The 18271-nt window shown below is 48.6% G+C and overlaps 1 protein-coding gene across 1 annotated transcript in view; it reads right to left on the minus strand.

The window, feature by feature from the left end:
- loxl4 (lysyl oxidase-like 4) overlaps positions 1-18271 on the minus strand; it is a 123790-nt gene that overhangs the window by 83895 nt on the left and 21624 nt on the right. The window contains exon 4 of the mRNA XM_078565099.1: positions 10947-11155. Coding sequence (XP_078421225.1) covers positions 10947-11155 — 209 coding nt within the window. The remainder of the gene's footprint in view (positions 1-10946; positions 11156-18271) is intronic.

Below are 18271 nucleotides of genomic sequence, written 5' to 3' on the forward strand. Positions count from 1 at the left end.
GGCCTCCTTATGCGCTGTAAATGGTCCTATGGCTTTACTCACCTCAGTGGGCCTGTCGGTTACTCTTCTTCTAAATTCTTGTCTTTCATCCCACAATAGTATGACACAAACACCGCGGGGTAATGATGGATGTGGGGGCACTGTAGCCAGAATAACCAGATCAATAGCAATGCATAGCCAGCAGGATAGGGCATCCAATCAAGCTGCTCCATAGGAACACAGGATTTAGGAGCAGGAGTAGGCCATTCAGCCTTTTGAGCCTGCTCCGCCATTCAATAAGATCATGGCTGAACGTGTCGTGGTCTCAACTCCACTTTCGAGTCTGATGTACACAGCTTCCCTCAACTGGGACCCACTGCGTGACCACTGTGTTCAACTGACTAACTTACAAGGCCATATTTCAGCACAGCAATGCTGGAGGAGGCTCACTGGGACTTGAGACAGTTTAGCAAGGCCAGAGCGGTTATGATTGATTCGGGCGAACTCAGTGAGCATCAGAGGACACGTTCTGCTTTTGGTTAGAGATGCAACATGACCAAAGGCGCCCAGAAATGGCAGCCATTTTTGACTAGGCACACTTGCATTATTGGTTCATTCAGATCTTTCACCCTGACACAAGACGGGGCTGACCTAACCAAAAACATAATTACGACCTTTCAGCAACTGCTTGACCCCTACATTGTTTCCTCCAATTGTCCTCACTACTTTGGAATGGAAACAGAGTGACCGCAGAGATGGTTATATGAGAGCATCCCTCAGATACAAGGCAGCAGCTCACCAAGGTTCCTCTGACACCACTTCCCAGAAGTGACCTTCACTATCTAACAAGGGCAAGGGCAGCAAGTGCACGGGGTCAACATCACCAATGAAAGTCCTCTCCAAGTTACAAATCATCCAGATGTGGAGATATATCACAGTTCCTTCATTGTGACTGGCCAAAATCCTGGCACCCCATACTCCACGGTTACTGGGAGACCACCACATGGAGTGCAGTTCAAGAAAAGGTCCATCGTCACCTTCTCGAGGGGCAGACAGGGAAGCCTAATTAATGCTTGTCCTGCTAGCAATGCCCAAAAGCCCAGAATGAGTTAACAAAAAAGCCCATATTGAGCAATGTTATGTAAGATCTCCGGGCTCCTTCAATTCAGGTCTCTCTTACTGATCGCCGATTTCCATTACTCCACCCATGCCTTCAGTCATCTGAAATTCCATCTCTAAATCTCTTCGCTTCTCCTCCTTTTTAAGATACTCCTTAAATCCCACCTCTACGGTGACCTGTCCTCATATCTCCTAAAGCGGCTCAGTGTCAAAATGTGTTGGATTTCACCGCTCCTGTGAAGTACCTTGGGATGTTTTACTACGTTAAAGATGCTATAGAAACATAAGTTGTTGTTGTAAGGGGCTGCTCTGCAAGATGGGCTCGTTCGTTGTTTGAATTCTTTGCTCTTTCCTCAATATAATTCCACACGTGTGAGAATTACAGCTGGTGTGCGTCTGTGTGTCCGTGTGTCTAGTTGTCTCGTCTCCGGGTGGACAGGGCCCTTAAGGGCAGTGATTTATATCCCTTCAGGTTGTACATTCTGTGGCTGACGGGCATGGGCTCAGATTTGAGCCTGTAACCTTTCCCAGTGAGAATGCAAGACAACTTGTTCAGTGTAATGCAGGACCTGTAAAGGGGACTGAGACGAATGGGGTGTGTAACTAAAAGTGATCCACATCAGGGGGGGGAGAAAGCGAACCCTTTGAACTATGCTGCCAGTTGAGCGCTATCATCCTCAGGACCTCACCTTTCACCATTACAGAAATTGCAGTCTCAACAGGAAGACAAACAAACCCAAAACAGCTACAAGTGCAGTCAGTGTGGCCTTTGCAGCTGGTCTGGGATGGTCTGAAAGGAATAAATATTTTAGTTAGGGAATGAAATGGTGACGTCCTGTGCTCCTCCGCTCAAAGCCCCTGACCCTGGTGACCTCTCGCTCTGCCTCTTGAACCCTTCCATCACCAACTATGCTCCAGAAGCAAGAAGCGGTTCCATAAATGTCGAGCTGTGGGAATCTGCCTCTTGGACTGCATTTCAAAGCATCATTCGCTAAAGATGCTGCACTGTTCCATCTCCAGTCCGCCCAGCAGTTTGAAAATGACAAATCTGGCTCTTTGAAGAAGCCATTGGGCTAGTCCCTAAACTCCACCTTTTCGTCCGTAACCCTGCAAGTTCCTTATCAATACCTCTTCAACCCCCTTTTCAAGTCATTTCGGGAATTAGCTTCTGCCACCTTTACAGTCTTCCAGATCCCGGGAAGAGGGAAGAAAATTCTCCACATTTCCCGTCAAGGTCATTTTTCCCACAGATGTTAAATCTATGACCTCTAGTTATTGATCCACTCGGCAAAGGCAATAAGTTTTCTCTATCAAAACCTCTCATCGTTTAGAAAAGCTCTGTTAGTCCGCCTCTCTGATCCGAGGGGGACAGTCCTAACATGTCCAGCCTCTCCTCTTAAGGAAAGTCCTTCGACCCCTTCTCCAAGCAAGCCCTACTAGCTCTGCAGCCGTTGAAAAGCCACCCGCCGCCTTACAGCTGATTGGTAGGTACCTGCCCGTGAGTCCCCCCTAAAAGTGATGTGGTGCTGCCTGGCACTGATGATCGCGAGTGCTGCCCGAAGCAAGGTGGGCAAACAAACCTCGAAATCCTGAGCGAAATGCATCCCGCCAGGTGCACGTTGCTTATGTACAGTTGGGAAACACGTCAACGTACAATCCATGCCCGGATGCCCCCGCGTAGGGGGCTTGATTCCAGGGAGCAGGGCCTATAATGAGGCGCTAAAGCATTGAAATTAGGTTGGCAACGTGCTGTGGTGGAACACGTAGCCTGCCATTGACGGACGGAGGGGACGATCGCAAACCGGTTTCACAACAGTGTGAAACCGATTTTTTGGCCTTCTCGCTATATTGTCCAATCACCCCCGCCCCCTCCCCGCTGGCCATGATGCCCGACGCCAACTGAGCCGGAACATTCCGGCCAGTGTGCTCCTGCTGAGAAAGCCTTGCATTTTCATCGCAACGCATCTCAAAATCAAATCAAAACACTTCCGCTTCGGACGAATTACATTATTTCGAATGCGTTTTCCCCATCTGTAAAAGCACGGCGGCCATTTGGCACATAGGTTTCCATAATGGTGATTTTAATGGCCAGTTAATATGTTTTTAGTTAAAAAGCAAGCATGACTTCAGGATGTCTAAAAACGCTACGCAGCTAATGAAGCACTAATGAAGTGCAGTTAAAGTTGTGGGGAACGCAGAAGCCAAATTGCGCACAGCAAGATTCCACAAACAGTAGTGAAATAAATGACCAGATCATATGCTTAAGTTCGCATTGATTAAGGGACAAATACTGGCCCGGACACCGGGAGAACTACCCCGTTGTTCTTCAAAGTAGCGACGTGGGATCTTTGACATCCACCCAGGAGGGCAGACAGGGCTTCGGTTTGATGTCTGACCTGAGAAACAGCACCTCCAACCGTGCAGCACTCTCTCAGTACTGTGTCCGGAGTGCCGGGTGCCTGTGCTGACGGGTGAAGAGGTCGGTGATAAAGCTGCTCCGCTGCATTCAAGACCATTTCAGATCGAGCTGAGCGGAAGTCTCACCTCAGGCTGGGTCAAATATTTGTTTCAAGTCAAAATTTTCTTTTTCTAAACGTATGCAAACCACGTTAGCCAAATGTGGCTCACTAAATGAGAAGAAAGGACAGTGACCCATCACTGTCAGTGCACGCGAAAGGAAAATAAACAGCTCGAAAAATGTTAACGTGTGCCCAATTCATTTCTGTGAAACAAAATCATCCTTGTGTTTAATTAAGCATTTCTCAGGAGGCTGCCAAGAGACTGGATGAATCCATAAGGCCACATTCCCGGACTGCATTCCGGAAAGAACAGGCAACTGCGAAAATAAGAAAGTCACTGTTTTACAGGAAGGTGGGGGAGGGAGGATTAGGGAGGGGGGGGCATTGTGGGAAAGACTCTCTGGAATGACTTAAAACGTGGTAATCTTCATGTAAGTTTGTTTGGGCGGCTGTGAAAAGCTATTCAGCAGGGCATTGCACACGTCAAACTGTCAGCAAACACATGATTCAAGCTATCCGTGAGGCTCAGTGACATATTCAGAGAGAGGGGACAAAAGCCTATTCCTTGCTTAAACACGGTGCGTCAATTGTAGAGCCAATCTGGTGTCTTTATGCGGGATGGTACCCGTGACCCGAACTGAGGTGAGGGTCGGAGGGGCAGATGTTCCCATGTTTGTTCAGGTGCCAGTGGCGATGGATAATACGTCCTTTAACCAGGGCACGCTGGTAATAGATCTCACACGGGAAAATGTTTCAGTGATCTTCTCACTGACAGTCTGGGCTGTGGTTACAGAGGACTAGACGGCCATTCAGCCATGCCAATAAAAGGTCTAAGAACAAGTTCAGAAAGCGTCATTTTCTCCCACCCTGAGGCACCACTATTTTGCACATCCCTGTGGTCGGAATTCTAAAGCGAAGTTGAAAGATGGTCTTATGTAGAATTTGCAGCACAGAAACAGGCCACTCAGCTCAACTATTTCACGTCAGTGTTTATGAATCATACACGCTTCCTCCCACTCCTTTCCATCTCATCCCGTCAGCATACCCTTCTATTTCTTTGTCCCTCCTGTTTATTGACTGTAAGTGAAAGAATATATTGTATTTATACATCCCAATAGTTAAATGGGCAGTTGACTGGGTTTCCATTCAGTAGCTTTGCAGGTTGGATTCCCATTCTCAGCAGCTGATCATTTTTACGGTCATTATATTGAACCGAGGAGATCCTTGTGATGCAGTGGGTGGCGTCCCTGCCTCTGAGCCAGAAGCCCCGGGTTCAAATCCCACTCCAGGATTTGCTGGCCGTGGAAGGTGTGCTTGTAGCGTGGCCAAACAGGTTGAGTATCAACTGGTAAAACTTCCAACACGTGCCAATGGCAGTCGGTAAGAGTGGGAGAGATTCCTGGTCGGCCTTGCGACGGAAAGGAATGAGAGACTCTACCACCACTATCCACAGCTCACAGCATGCACAGCAACTCGGGCCTGTCCAGGGAGAGGGGGTGGTGCCAAAAGCACGGGGTTCAATCCCCAGCCCAGCTGGGGTGGAGTCAGGACCGGCCTCCTTGTCCTATCTGTGGTGGAGAACATGGTGTTGCGGGTTGGACCTGCCTTCAGATGAAGAAGTCGTATTGGACTGTTATTCAGATAGGATGCTAGCATGACCAAACTCCAATTCAGAGATCCTGGTGGTTCCAGAGACGGAGAATTGCGCTTCAGCTTAGACAGGTTGCTAGCTTAGAGCATCAGTAATTCAGAAGGGTTCACAGACCCAGAAGTAGAACACAGGCTCACGGTGGAGGAATAGTCTTGTGGGGCTGAATGGCTGATTCCAGTCCCTATGTTCCAGTTCTGAACATACAGCATTGGGCCCACAACTCAGAGAAGCCGATGGTGGGGACCATGTCTCAGAGTGCAGAGCACTCCTGCCTCTGAGTCGACAGGTTGTGGATCCAAGTCCAACTCCAGAGACTTGAGCACATAATTCAGGCTGAAATTCCCGTGCAGCACTGAGGGAGCACCCCACTGTCAGAGGTGCCGTCCTCCATCAAGACCCCGGGTGGGGGCAATATTTAATGAGGTGACAGGTGTCTCTCCGTCTGTAGGGAAGCCCTGCTGTACCAATTGCCACTTCACTGGACAGTGGTGAGCTTTCTCCAAAATCAAAGACCCCAGGGGCAGAAGCCCCACCCACCAAGAACTGATGGCCAATCAGAGGCCGGAAGCTCTACTGATCAGCAGAGCCACCAGGGAAATGGTGGCTGTGACCAAGATGACACCATTCGAGGCCTAGCTGCTGGATCCCAGGCCACAGGTGAGTGATCGTGAGGAGGGGGGGGGGTCATAGGGTGAGGTTATTATCATGTTGCTGTGTGTGGGAGCTTGCTGTGCGCAAATTGGCCGCTGTGTTTCCTGCATTACGACAGCGACTACTGTACTTCATTGGCTGTAAAGCGCTTTGGGATGTCCTGAGGTCATGAAAGGCGCTATATAAATGCAAGTTCTTTCTAGCGTTAACTCTTGTTTGGATAAATGTAGTGGCTTAGAATAGGGATAACCGTAAACAGCAGGACTGCCCCTGAACAGGACACGAGGCAAACTCTCAAATCTTTCCAACACAAATTCTAAGAGCTGTTTGGCCAACAGCTCCAAGGATAATAAATAAAATCTTCAAGCGTTTTGAGACCGATGCTACTTGACCATTCTTTATACACTTGTGAATCTTAAGTTTAGGGTTTGAACTAGAGTTTCAGTATTTAATATTCTTCAATTTGTGCTTTCCTGTGAAGTCCTTAACTCCAAAGCTCACGGGAAGCCAGCGATGATGCGAACGCCCCAATCTATGCAACTTATGCTTTCTTCTGACTCTGGAACCCTGTATCCCTCACTACCACCCTCCGCACAGTCCTCCTCCCAGGCCACCACCATCCCAAAACCTGTGGCTGAGCTTTCAGTCGTCTTGATCCTTCTCCAGGACACGCCTCCCTAAACCATTCTTCCTTTACAACTCTGTCTCTCCCCCCACCCCCCAGCGATCCCCACCCCCTGTGACCTCACTCCCTCCATCACTCACCCACAGCCTGGGGGGAACCCAGCGATAGTAAGGGTGGATGTCGTTCCGGCAGCAGCCACCAACCCCTCCCAGTGGCGCTGCCGTCCAATAGAGCTGCCGGCCTCTAATTGGCCGGCATCTCTCGGTGGGCGGGACTTCCCGGGATCCCTGATTCCAGGAGAAGGCCCACTGCTGGCCACGTGATGGGGCAGGCCCTCCTTAAATGAGGCGACACGGGGCCATCTAGCCGGCGTCTGAGAGCAAGGTCGCCTTCGTTAAATAGTGCCCCACGACCTAAAGTCCCACTCCAGAGACCTCCCCACCTTATTCAGGCTGATACCTCGGCGATGTGCTGAGGGAGCGCCTCCCTTTTGGCTTTGTTCTATAACTAATTGCACTGCGCCTATTCTGGGAGCCCCTGATGCAAAAAATAAACAAGAGGTGTCCCATTTTTCAGCAGTGACATTGTTCCAATTTCTAACCAGTTTGGAAGTTCCCTTGAAAACTTGAGAATAATTTTGAATAGATCCTGACCCTGAATTTTCAGTGTCCCATCTTTGCTGATTAATCAAGTTCTTGTCAAGTCATTGGCAAAGCACACTGCTCCATTAATTCTGACAAAGAAATGTTTGGCTTGAAATAAAAAAGGTGGAGCTAAACCCATCAATGTTTCTATGGCAAGTGCAGCAAGGCTTTGATTTGGACTAAAGGCCATTAATGGGGATTGGTTAAATAGCTCAGGTTAAATCTGAATAAACCTAGCCCACGATCACCTAAACCCGGCTGTGCAGATGATGGAGTATGGGTTTAAAGGAGGAAGGGAGGGCACTGAGCTAGGAATGGGCTGGGACCTTTACTGCTTTATGCTGAACGTCAGTTAGACCAAATCAAGGCCCAAACTACACCCAAGTGCAGAAACCTCACGCTCCACATTAATTACACCTCCAGATGAAGTGCTGTAATTATTAGCAGCGTTTATCCAAGCACATTTGCTTTTCCTCCTTCAGGTTTGGCAGTAATCAAAAGGAAAACAACTGGTTTATGAGATTTGCTGACACTGCAGTTTAAAGACTTAAACATTCGCTCCTTGATGGCCCAGCTACATCGCTACCACTGCAGTCAGCCAGGGAGAAAGGCTTGCATTTATATAGCGTCTTTCACCACCACCAGACGTCCCAAAGTACTTTAAAGCCAATGAAGTGCTTTTGAAGAGTAGTCACTGTTGCAATGTGGGAAGCGCATCCACCAATTTATGCACAGCAAGCTCCCACAAACAGCAATCTGATCATTACCAAGTAAATCTTTATTGATGTTCAATGAGGGATAATTATTGAGGGCACTGGGGATCGCTCCCCTGCTCTTCTTCCAAATAGTGCCATGGGATCTTTTACATCCACTGAAGACGACAGATGGAGCCTCAGCCTAACATCCCATTCAACAGACAGCACCTCCAACAATGCAGCACTTCCTCAGTACTGCACTGGAATGTCAGCCTTGATTTCTGCGCTCACGCCCTGGAGTAGGACTTGAACCTAGAACTTTCTGACTCAAAAGCTGAGAGCGTTACCCACTGAGTCATGGCTGACGCTGAGAGGAATGGTCTGTCCCCATGCATTGCTGCCATCTTACCCTGGAGCCTCCAAGTGCCCAGGTGAAGCCTTGTCCAAACTTTGACCTCTGCACTCTGGATTTGGGGTTACACCGTGTAGGTCAAATCAGATGCAAAAATGCCTTTCAAACTTTATAGGAATCTTAGCATCGACATTGACGGGCCAGACAAAACTAATTTCCATTAGAACATAAGAAATAGGAGCAGGAGTAGGCCGCTCAAACCTGCTCTGCCATTCAATAAGATCATGGCTGATCTGGTTGGGGTCTCAACTCCACTTTCCTGCCTGTCCCCCAAAACCCTTGACTCCCTTGTCAATCAAAACTCCGTCTAACTTAGCCTTGAAAAATTCAATGACTCAGCCTCCATTGCACACTGGGGCCAAGAATTGCCATCCTCTGAGAGAAGAAATTCCTCCTCATCTCCGTTCTAAATAGGAAACCACTTTGTTCTAGATTCCCCTACAAGGGGAAACATCCTCTCAGCACCCACACTGTCAAGTTCCCTCCAGAATCTTCTATGCTTCAACGAGATCAACTCTCATTCTTCTAAACTTCAATGAGTATAGGCCCAACCTGCACAACCTGTCCTTATAAGACAACCCTTCATCCTGGGGATCAGCCTAGTGAACCTTCTCTGAACTTCCTCTAATTGAAGTACTTCCCTCCGTAAGTTCATCTTTTACCATCCAGGTAAATACAACAATAAATGGAGTTGTTGACTAGTCCCAGCAACCAATCTCTATCAGTGAGTCTACAACAGATCCAGGTATAAGACGAGGAAAACTCCAAGACGCCGATAGGGGCACCACAGGCCGAATTTTTAAACTGCCATGGGAGTAGAACCAGAGTCCCTGAGCCCTCAATTTCCCGGCACTAGCCAGCAGGTCAGTTTGGCTTCATGTTCCCACCTCCTGGTCACTTTGGAACATGCCAGTTCAGTCGGGGTAAACAGTTACCCGCCCTCAAGGCAAGAGGGGCCAATTAGGCATCCTTAAAGGCCTATTAAGGCCATCTTCCAATGCCAACTTGGAACTTTCCAGTCAGCGGTTTGGGAACTCCGCTGGGAACTGGGAAACTGGGAAATGCACCTGACATCGGGGTCCTAACACAGAACTAAAATCCAGTCCCACTGTTCCCCAGCAAAACGGAGGTGATTGGATAATTTTGTCAATTGCAGCTGGTGACCCCGCTGCTGTAAGTAGGTGACTGGGATTGATTTTACGCACAGTATCTGTATTATTTAACTGTCCTCCACTCACTGCGTTTTGCTGGAGAAATAACCCAGGGGCTAAATCTTGTGGTTGGCGTGCGGGAGCGGGCCTGACACGCCGACGCGTAAAATGGCAGGCGATGATGTCGGGCGTGCGTCCCGACGTCATCGCAATATTTCGTTCGGCGGAGTCAGCTGTGCGCCCATCGAAATGTTAAGGGCCTATTAAGGCCATTAAGAGATTAATTAAAGTAGGTAAGAACGCTGTCCGTCCCAACCTTAAGGTTGCCGGGCAGGCGAAAAGCCCAAGCGGCCTTCGCATTTTTCAGGAAGCCTCGTCCACGGGCGGGATAAGGCTTCCTGAAGCTTTTATAAAATAAATAAATACATTTTCCCAACTTTACGAACATGTCCCAACTCATGTGACCTTGAATAAATTTTCAAATCGATTATTTAATTTTTTTCATATCCATTCAATCTCCCTAAGGCAGCTCCATGCGCCTTAATTGGGCCCGCCCAGCGTAAAATGGCTGCACGCAGCCAATCGCGGGCGGCGATCTGCTCTGCCCCCGCCCACTCCCGTCCAGCCCGCCCGCCATAGGAAAAATCCAGGCCCAGGTTTCACTAGGAGAAGTTGCTGTAGTTTCAGTCACGAGTTCTGTTTGCTGTAGTTCGTAGAGGCTCTGTTTAAGTAGACTTTTCTTGATAAGTAAATGGACTGTTTGCTGCGAGTCCTGTCATTATCCTTCCCTCAGTACCTGACACAGAGCTGTCTGTATGATTTTAACTTCACGCCTCCATTAAAATAGAACCAAGAGGAACGTGATAGGATTGCGTGAAGCGCTTGTGTAACAACATCCCTGAAGAGTAAATCCCAGGTTGGTTGTGTTAAACTTATAGAGAACCTTGGTTAGACCATGTTTGGAGTGTTCTGTGCTCAGTTTTGGTCTCTATATTATTGAAAGAGTAGCGAGGCACTGAAGAAGGTGCAAAAGAGATTTACAAGAACGATGCCAGAACTAGGAGGTTATGCCTCTCAGTAAAGATGGGGATTTCGCTCTAGGAGTGTGAACGCTGAGGGGTTCTGATCTGATAGAGGTCTTTAAGATTATAGAAGAGTTTGATTGTGTAGATGTAAAGAAAGTTTCCACTTGTGGGGGATCTAGAATTATGGGACATGTGATGGTCACCAATAAATCCAATAAGGAATTCAGGAGAAATGTCTTTAACCAGGGAGTGGTGAGAATGTGGAGCTCATTACCACAGGGAGTGGCTGAGGTGAATAGCAGAGACGTATTTAAGAGGCAGCTGGGTAAACACGAGGAGGAAAAAGACTGGAAGGATATGTTGACGGGGTTACGTGAAGAGGGGCGGGAGAAGACATCCAGCATAAACGTTGTCATGCACCCGATGGGCTAAATGGCCTGTGCTACAAATTCTTTAGAAGGTGTTGACACCCTACCTGTAAATCCTCATGTTCACTGGGAGCTCTCCTGGGAAGCCCAGCATTCCACACACCACCCTGCTGTTGTTGAAGTTCCAGCCAACGTTGCAGACCTGCTTCCACCTCCCCTGATACTTCACCTCCACCACCCCTTCAGTGATCGGGTTGCGTCTCCTGGCGGAGGCCAAAACCGGCCGAATGCGGACTTCATCCACCTTGTTCTGGTCCTGGTGACAGAAAGAAGACAGTTAGTCATCTGGCGGCGCGGAGTTGAGAAAGAAAGAGACATGTCGAAGCTTTTCGTCTTGCACTCATCAGGACCCTCTGCAAGAATACCAATATAAGGGGGAAAACAACAATGATGAAGAGTCATAAGGGACTTGAGACGTTAACTCTGTTTCCCTCACCACAGATACTGCCAGGCCTGCTGAGTTTTTCCAGAATTTTCTGTTTTTGTTTTAGATTTCCAGCCCCCGCTGTATTTGTCTTTGATATTAAAAGGTATTGTGAGCTCTGCCTGTTGGTATCGAGCACCGTGCTCAACATCTATTCCCTTTTTTCAAAAACCCTGGTTAAAATAATCAGCCCACTGCAGTCTACAAACGCGGAGAGGTGACAGGACACACACTGTCCCCTTAATTTGTCGCATAGCATTTCGAGCCTCACTGTCCAAGAAGAAAAAGATTTGCACCAGCGAGGGAGGATAAAGTTTTTAGCCTGGCATGGTTTTATAGTGCCCCCCTCCCCTCTCTCTGCATTAGAGGGGACCTGTACAGACTCCAACTTATCAATAAACTGGTACTCCGCGAAGGATTTTCGGGCCCCCCCCCCGACCAATTTCGGGAACGGAGGCAGACAGGGCCCTAAAAGTACCAGCACGCCGGTTTCCCAAATCCGTCCCCAGAGCCGGCCATTTTGGCTGAGGCAGTTTCAGGGCCCAGGAGGGCTGCCTAATCACCCAGGAGGCTCATTATTGAGCCTTCTTGAGAGCAGTTAAAAGAGCCGGACTGGGATTTTCCAGCTGGCCCTCAGTTTCCAGGCGCAATGAAGGGTTAGTTTACTGGAAGGGGGAAGGGGGAGGGGTGCGGGATGAGGGGTGCGTGTCAGTAGGGCAGCACTCCGAGCAGGCCTACACGCCCACCCCACTGCTTCCCCAGCCTGCAGCAGAGAGAGATTCCCTCAATCCCCTTCCCCACAGCAGGTGAGGTGAGGGGGGCCTGGCTGCTTTCCCTGGTGTTTTATTAAAAACTGCTGAGAGGGCACCTCCCTTTTGAAGCACCCTCTCAGTGATTTACCTTCCCTTGCTGCACCTCTTCAGCGTCCAGAGCTCACTCGACACCCCCTAATTGGGCAGGGAAACCTGGTCAAGATCCCAGGGGGACTATTACCCTCCAGGGGCAGGTTCAGGACCTAGAATCAGACCCAGCTCCTCATTCCCACTCTCCCCACCCTGAAGCAAAAATGTAGCCCTCCATAGTGTAGGGTAAAGGGTTAACTGTAAAAGAGCATACTGAGCATGTGCAAAAGGACTTATGTCACTCGCTGACAGGAGGTGACTGAGTAACATCTCAGAGAGTAGCTCTTGCTGCACGTTCATCTTATTTAGCCTTTGTAAATAGTTAGCGTGTAATAAATGCTTTTTGAACAAAGATCATTGCCTCCAGCAAGATCGCTTCTAGAGTAAAAAGCTAACAAATCCCGAGACAAAACCCACGATAGCAAACAGAGCAGTACAAGGAGCTGATGCCCTGTTTGAGGTGCTATTCCTCAGATGAGATGTATGGATATTAAGATCCTTACTAAAACAGCAGGGGCATCCTCCTGGAATCCTAAACAACATTCCTCAAGCAACATCAAACAGCAACACATTTTAACTGGATATCCATCTCATTGCGGTGTTGGGGTGGTGGGGGTGAGGGGGGGAGTATTTCTTGCTGAAATGTTGAAACGGCTGCTGCATTTCCCCACATAATGACAGCCTCTACATTCGAAAAACATTGTTTAGCGCATTTTAACCTAGGGGAGTTCTCCCCTGTGTCCTGGCCAATGTTTGTCCTTCAACCAACAAGATTAACTGGTCATTATCACATGGCGGCTTGTGGGAGCTTGCTGTGCGCACACTGGCCACCGTGTTTCCTACATGGCAACGGCGACCAGGCTTCAAAAATACCTCACGGGCTGCGAAGTCTTCCTGAGGTCACGAAAGGCGCTATATTAAATGCAAATCTTCTCTTCTGGGCTTTAACCTGATCAAGCAAATTGTGAATGGTGATGCCTGAAAAAGTCGTTGGAGAGTAAAATTCAGGTGGTGATTCAAACCCCAAGACTGGGTCTTAAGCACCCGGAAGTGCTCCAATCCTGAGTTCCACCTCCACACGACCGGTGTGGCCTGGGATACCGATCGGTTAAGTGATCGCCTCAAACTTTGTGCGAGCGGAGCCCAGTAATAAAAGGAAAATGGGAGTCAGCACAAGAAAATCAAAGGCCCTCCCAATCCTCTCTCAGCAATTAGCTCAACACAGGAGCGACTCCCTTTGGTGCAGCTGTTGCTGTTGCCCAGCCTAAACGCTAAATGATTTATTTATCATGTTTTTTTTTAAATTTAAATGAAAGGGCAGAGACTTTAAAGGTTTGTGTCAACACTGCAATCAAATTTTCAAGAGAATCGCCATGGAAACGAGCAAATAGTGCAGGAGGAATGCCTCCATCTTGGTTGTGTGCCAGCCTCTTCATACCCTTCAGCCATTCCGGAGCATGCGAAACCAAACGGGACTTCAGGGGAACCGCTGAATCCTTTTCCAAACACAACACAAGGTTAGATTTCTTACACATTAATGGTTGACATCAAAGCCTTCTTTATGTTCTTTGATTTTTTTTTTTGAAGATTCTGGTTTGAAGAGTCAAGCCCATAGAGGTAGGAATCCCATCAAGGTTAAACAAAAAAAGAATGAAGAGAAGTGGTGAGGTAACTATTGATCGGATGATGCTAAGCGTGACATTCGAAGACCTGCAGATCACAGGGGAAAGTGGGGACTGAGGCCTTCAGCAGGTCTGAAATCCTGGAAAAGATTGAGTCGATGCAAGAGATAGGCAATGATTTGCTATTTGGGTTTTGTACAATTCCAGCTGAAGATTTCTTCATCGCATAAAAATTTAAGCAGTGCTTAAAGGCTTATCTCATGGGTATGAGTAATTCTTTTGAGCTATATCTTTGGAGATGGGTCAAGGGTCACTCATTTTTAAGTCATACAGGGACACTGAGGTATCCTGGTCACACAATTGGCAACAAAATAAATACACCGGGCTGAATTTCTCTGGCTCTGTGGTGCCCGGCTTGGAGATGGCAATGCCATGAAAATAGGGAGGAGGTGGGTCCCTGGTGTATTCCTGCTGCTGGGATCTTTCCCAAGGGCCTGGGTCAACGGTCTGCATCTCACAGGTGGGTTTTGCCAATTGGCATAGTCAAGGCCCCAAATTAGGAGCAATTTTGTGAAGTCATTGGCATTTTGCTACCAGGCAGAACAGCACCAGCCCCCGCCCCCTCCAACACCCACTACCCCCCCCCACCCCCTCCAAACCCAGTCATGTGTGAAGGCCTCCAGCTCAAAAGAGGCAGCCTCCCTAGCAGTGAGGCCGGGTGACCATCTGGAGGTTGCATTCAATTGGGATGCGGCGCACAAATAAACGACCCTTCACCCTCCAGCTTTCCCGCTCCTGTCCAACAGCCCTAACTCCTTCGTCCCTTCTCACACCGGCCATCCTTGACCAGAAGTGGAAGAGTCTCGCGCCTCCCTACATACCTCGTGAGCAACAATTGGGAAGGCAGCCTCCAGGAGGATCGTGACACCGGCCTCGCTGCCGGCGTGTGGGGCTTCGGGATGATGCCCGGCTGCTCACAACGCTTGGGGCCCTGGAGCCGATGGACAAATCCAGCCCGTTGTTATCTAATTCGACTTGAGCTGTGGCTCAGTGGCAGCGCACTTGTCTCTGAGGTCGTGGGGGTCAGGTCGCGTGGCCGCAAAATCTAGCCCGACGTTACAGTGCAGCGCTGAGTTAAATCGCGGGCCTGATCCCCTCTTGGGTGGACATAAAAGATCCCTTGGCACCATTTCGAAGAAGAGCAGGGGCGCGGGGGGTTCTTCTCAGTACCCCGGCCGATACTTACCTCTCGATCAACGTCACTCAAAATAGTTTATCTACTAAAGATCTCACTGCTGATTGTGGGAGCTTTCTGTGCACAAATTGGTTGCCGTGTTCCTTATATCACAACAGTGACTCGATTTCAGTTAGAGCTCATTGGCTGTAGAGTGTTTTTAGACCCCTACTAGTGAAAGGCGCTATAGAAATGCAAGTTCTTTCTATTTTTTTTAATCACATATGTGAGAAAATAGAACTAAACTGGAGGATAGTGTCAAGTTGTCAATGGCAACATGGAATTGGTATTCCAATGTGGAAAACCAAATCCAAACAAGCCGGGATTTAATTATATCTTAGAGGAAAATGGGGGATATCAGCCACATCCCTCTGTTTCCAAAAGCAGCTTCAGAATGTTGTGCAGACAGACTCTCGATTCACCATCAGGCATATTGCCATGCTGCTCGAGATGACTCTGTACACCATCATTGCTGATGCAATGGCCTCTCTGGTGCCTCAGCGAGGGGCTACTGCTGTGCTTGGTCTGCTACCAAACAGCAGGATCACTAGGTGCATCTTTAGTCTGTGCTGGGTCAACTGATCTCAGCCAGGGCACCACAGCTCAGTGCCCATGTGCCCACGTACAAAAGATAGGCCAACAACAGTCATGCCTTCTAATCATTATACACTGGAAAGTACCAGAGTTTGGGCATTGGTCAGGGAATTGTATCAGACGTGGTTCCGTTTTTAACACTCTCGCCTCTGATTCACAAGGCCCCGGGTTCAAGAGCTATTCCAGGGCTTGAGTATAATATCCATGCTGACGCTCACATGCAGTACTGAGGGAGCTCAGCACTGTTGTGGATGCCGACTTTAGGATGAGATCTGAGTACAGAGGCCCTAAATCACCATCACACGAAAAAACAGATTATCTAGGCATTATCATATTGCAGCTTGCGGGAGCTTCCTGTGCGCAAATTGGCTGCTTCTTTCCTACAAAACAACAGTGGCTACATTTCAAGAGTACGTCATTGGCTATAATGCACTTTGAGAGGCCCAGTGGACATTGTAGTATAAGAAGTTGGAGATACCAGCAACATCTCCACAGATGCTGCCAGGCCTGAGGAGTTTTTCCAGCATTTTCTGTTTTTATTTCAGGTTTCCAGCATCTGCAGTATTTTGCTTTCATATTATTGTAGTATAAGGGTTTGCTACACACAGAGTTGATGTGGGACTGAGTACAGTCCTGCCCGTACAGTGATGTAAGAAGACACATGATCCAGCCCCAGGGTTAGTGTGGTGTTAAGCAGAGACCTGTAAAGATCTAGATAGGGAGATGACTCCAACCCTTTACTGCCTATCTATATATAGTTACAAGTAGTTAATAAAGACTTGCTGTTAACATAGAGAAGACTAGGAACACTTCCTTAACAGACACGTTCTGTAACTAACACCATTACGACAAGACATGAAAAGCACTATATAAACGTACATCTTTCTTTTTCTATTTCGACAACTTGCAGGATGTCAAAGATCAGGCTTTGTTGAGGGGGGCAGAGAAATCCATCAATCGGTTGTCTCGCCTCACCTGTGAGGGACGGACAGTTGAACGAGGTGCTAAGGACCACAAACGGCTGCAGAACTGGATCCCGAGGCATCAGTTAGAAAAACAGGGATGAAGCAACAAGATCGGATGGAAATCAATGGAGGTGATCGGGGGCAGGCCAAGGGGGTGGGGAGGACAAAGCCTGGATGTGTAATGGATCCAAGTATGAACTAATATTTCGGCTCCGTGTCTAGCTCTAAATACCCAGGCCCCACAAAATAGTTATTTATTGCTTCTTACTGTTGCCCTTTTCACAGGGCAGAACTTTTAGCTCACCGTGCAGGCGCCTGCCTGACCCGCTTGAGTACGAAATAGCGCGTGATGATGTCGGGCGAGCATCCCAGCATCATTCTGCGCTCGAGCGATATTTCGGTCAGCGGGCGGGCTTCCAAGAGGGCAATTGAGCCCACTAAAAGTCCCCAACCTTCCCCGGTTTTTCGTGGCCCATCCAACCTCGCAGCTGGCGAATCTGTCAGGTGGACTTTGCATCTTTAATAAAACCTCATCCAAAGGCAGGATGATGTTTCCACTCTTAAATTTAAAAAAAAACAGAATAAAAACGTTTGGACAGAATTTGAATCATCTGTACGTTCGGGCGACTGATTCTAATAAGGCGGGCGTTTTGTTTCCGGATTTTGTTGATTGCTTTTTAAACTCTTCAGCTCCCTGAGGGCAGTTCTCTCTGCCCGCGCCCGTGCTTAGATCAGCACCCGCCCTCCTCCTGCCCCCACCCTGGCAGCGCTGGGTCTTTCACGCTGCCTGGATATTAATCGGGCACCGAGCGCGGTTGGCGGTCTGTTCGTTGGGCCACTCCCGGGCCGACCGAACCAAAACTCCAGCCCGTACAGGTCATATCCTCCTCCCAAAGTGCTGCAATATGAAACCGTCTAAAGAATTATTATGAAGGGCCAGGGGGGTCAGGATCAAGACACACGAGGACACAGCTGTCTGCCAGCTGCACTTTAAGCACCAGAAAAACCCTCATCAATCACTCTTTGCATTGTCCGCGGAGGATCAGCACCGCAGCTGTCACCATGGTAACAGGGCATCAAAGGAACGTGGGGCCTCTTATTGGAAGACACGGGAGCACCGGACGGTGGGCAGGCAATCGTCTGTGGTGAGGGTGAATGCCAACCACCCTCCTCGCTCCTGAAGGATGTGGTCCAGTCAAGTGGTTTCGAAGAGACCAAACAAGCGAGGGACAAGGTGCAAAGATCAAAGTGCGAGGCAGGGTAAGAGCTCAAAGGAAGCAGTTTGGAAACAAATTCCAGTCAGTACAAGCTGCTTTTCATCTGACTTCATTCAACCTGCATCTGCTTGGGGTTGGGGCAGAGGTTTTGGTTCCGATGTTCAATTGGCTTCAACCCAACCCAGACTCAGTGAAAGCCCTCAAGAGTCTCAATTCCATCCCAAGCTGGTTATAATAAATTGGCAGAGTGTCAATCACAATTATCATCAATCACTACCGATTGATATGGAGCCTGCAAATGCCACCCAGCTGCAGTGAAGGTATATCCTCGAGGCCAGACTTAAGGTGCGTTGTTTTAGGCAGTGTAGAGGGAGTTTCAATAAGAATGTTTCCTCTTGTGAGTCCAGAACTAGG

This window comes from Cetorhinus maximus, chromosome 20 (assembly GCF_964194155.1).
Source record: "Cetorhinus maximus chromosome 20, sCetMax3.hap1.1, whole genome shotgun sequence".
Lineage (NCBI taxonomy): Eukaryota > Metazoa > Chordata > Chondrichthyes > Lamniformes > Cetorhinidae > Cetorhinus > Cetorhinus maximus.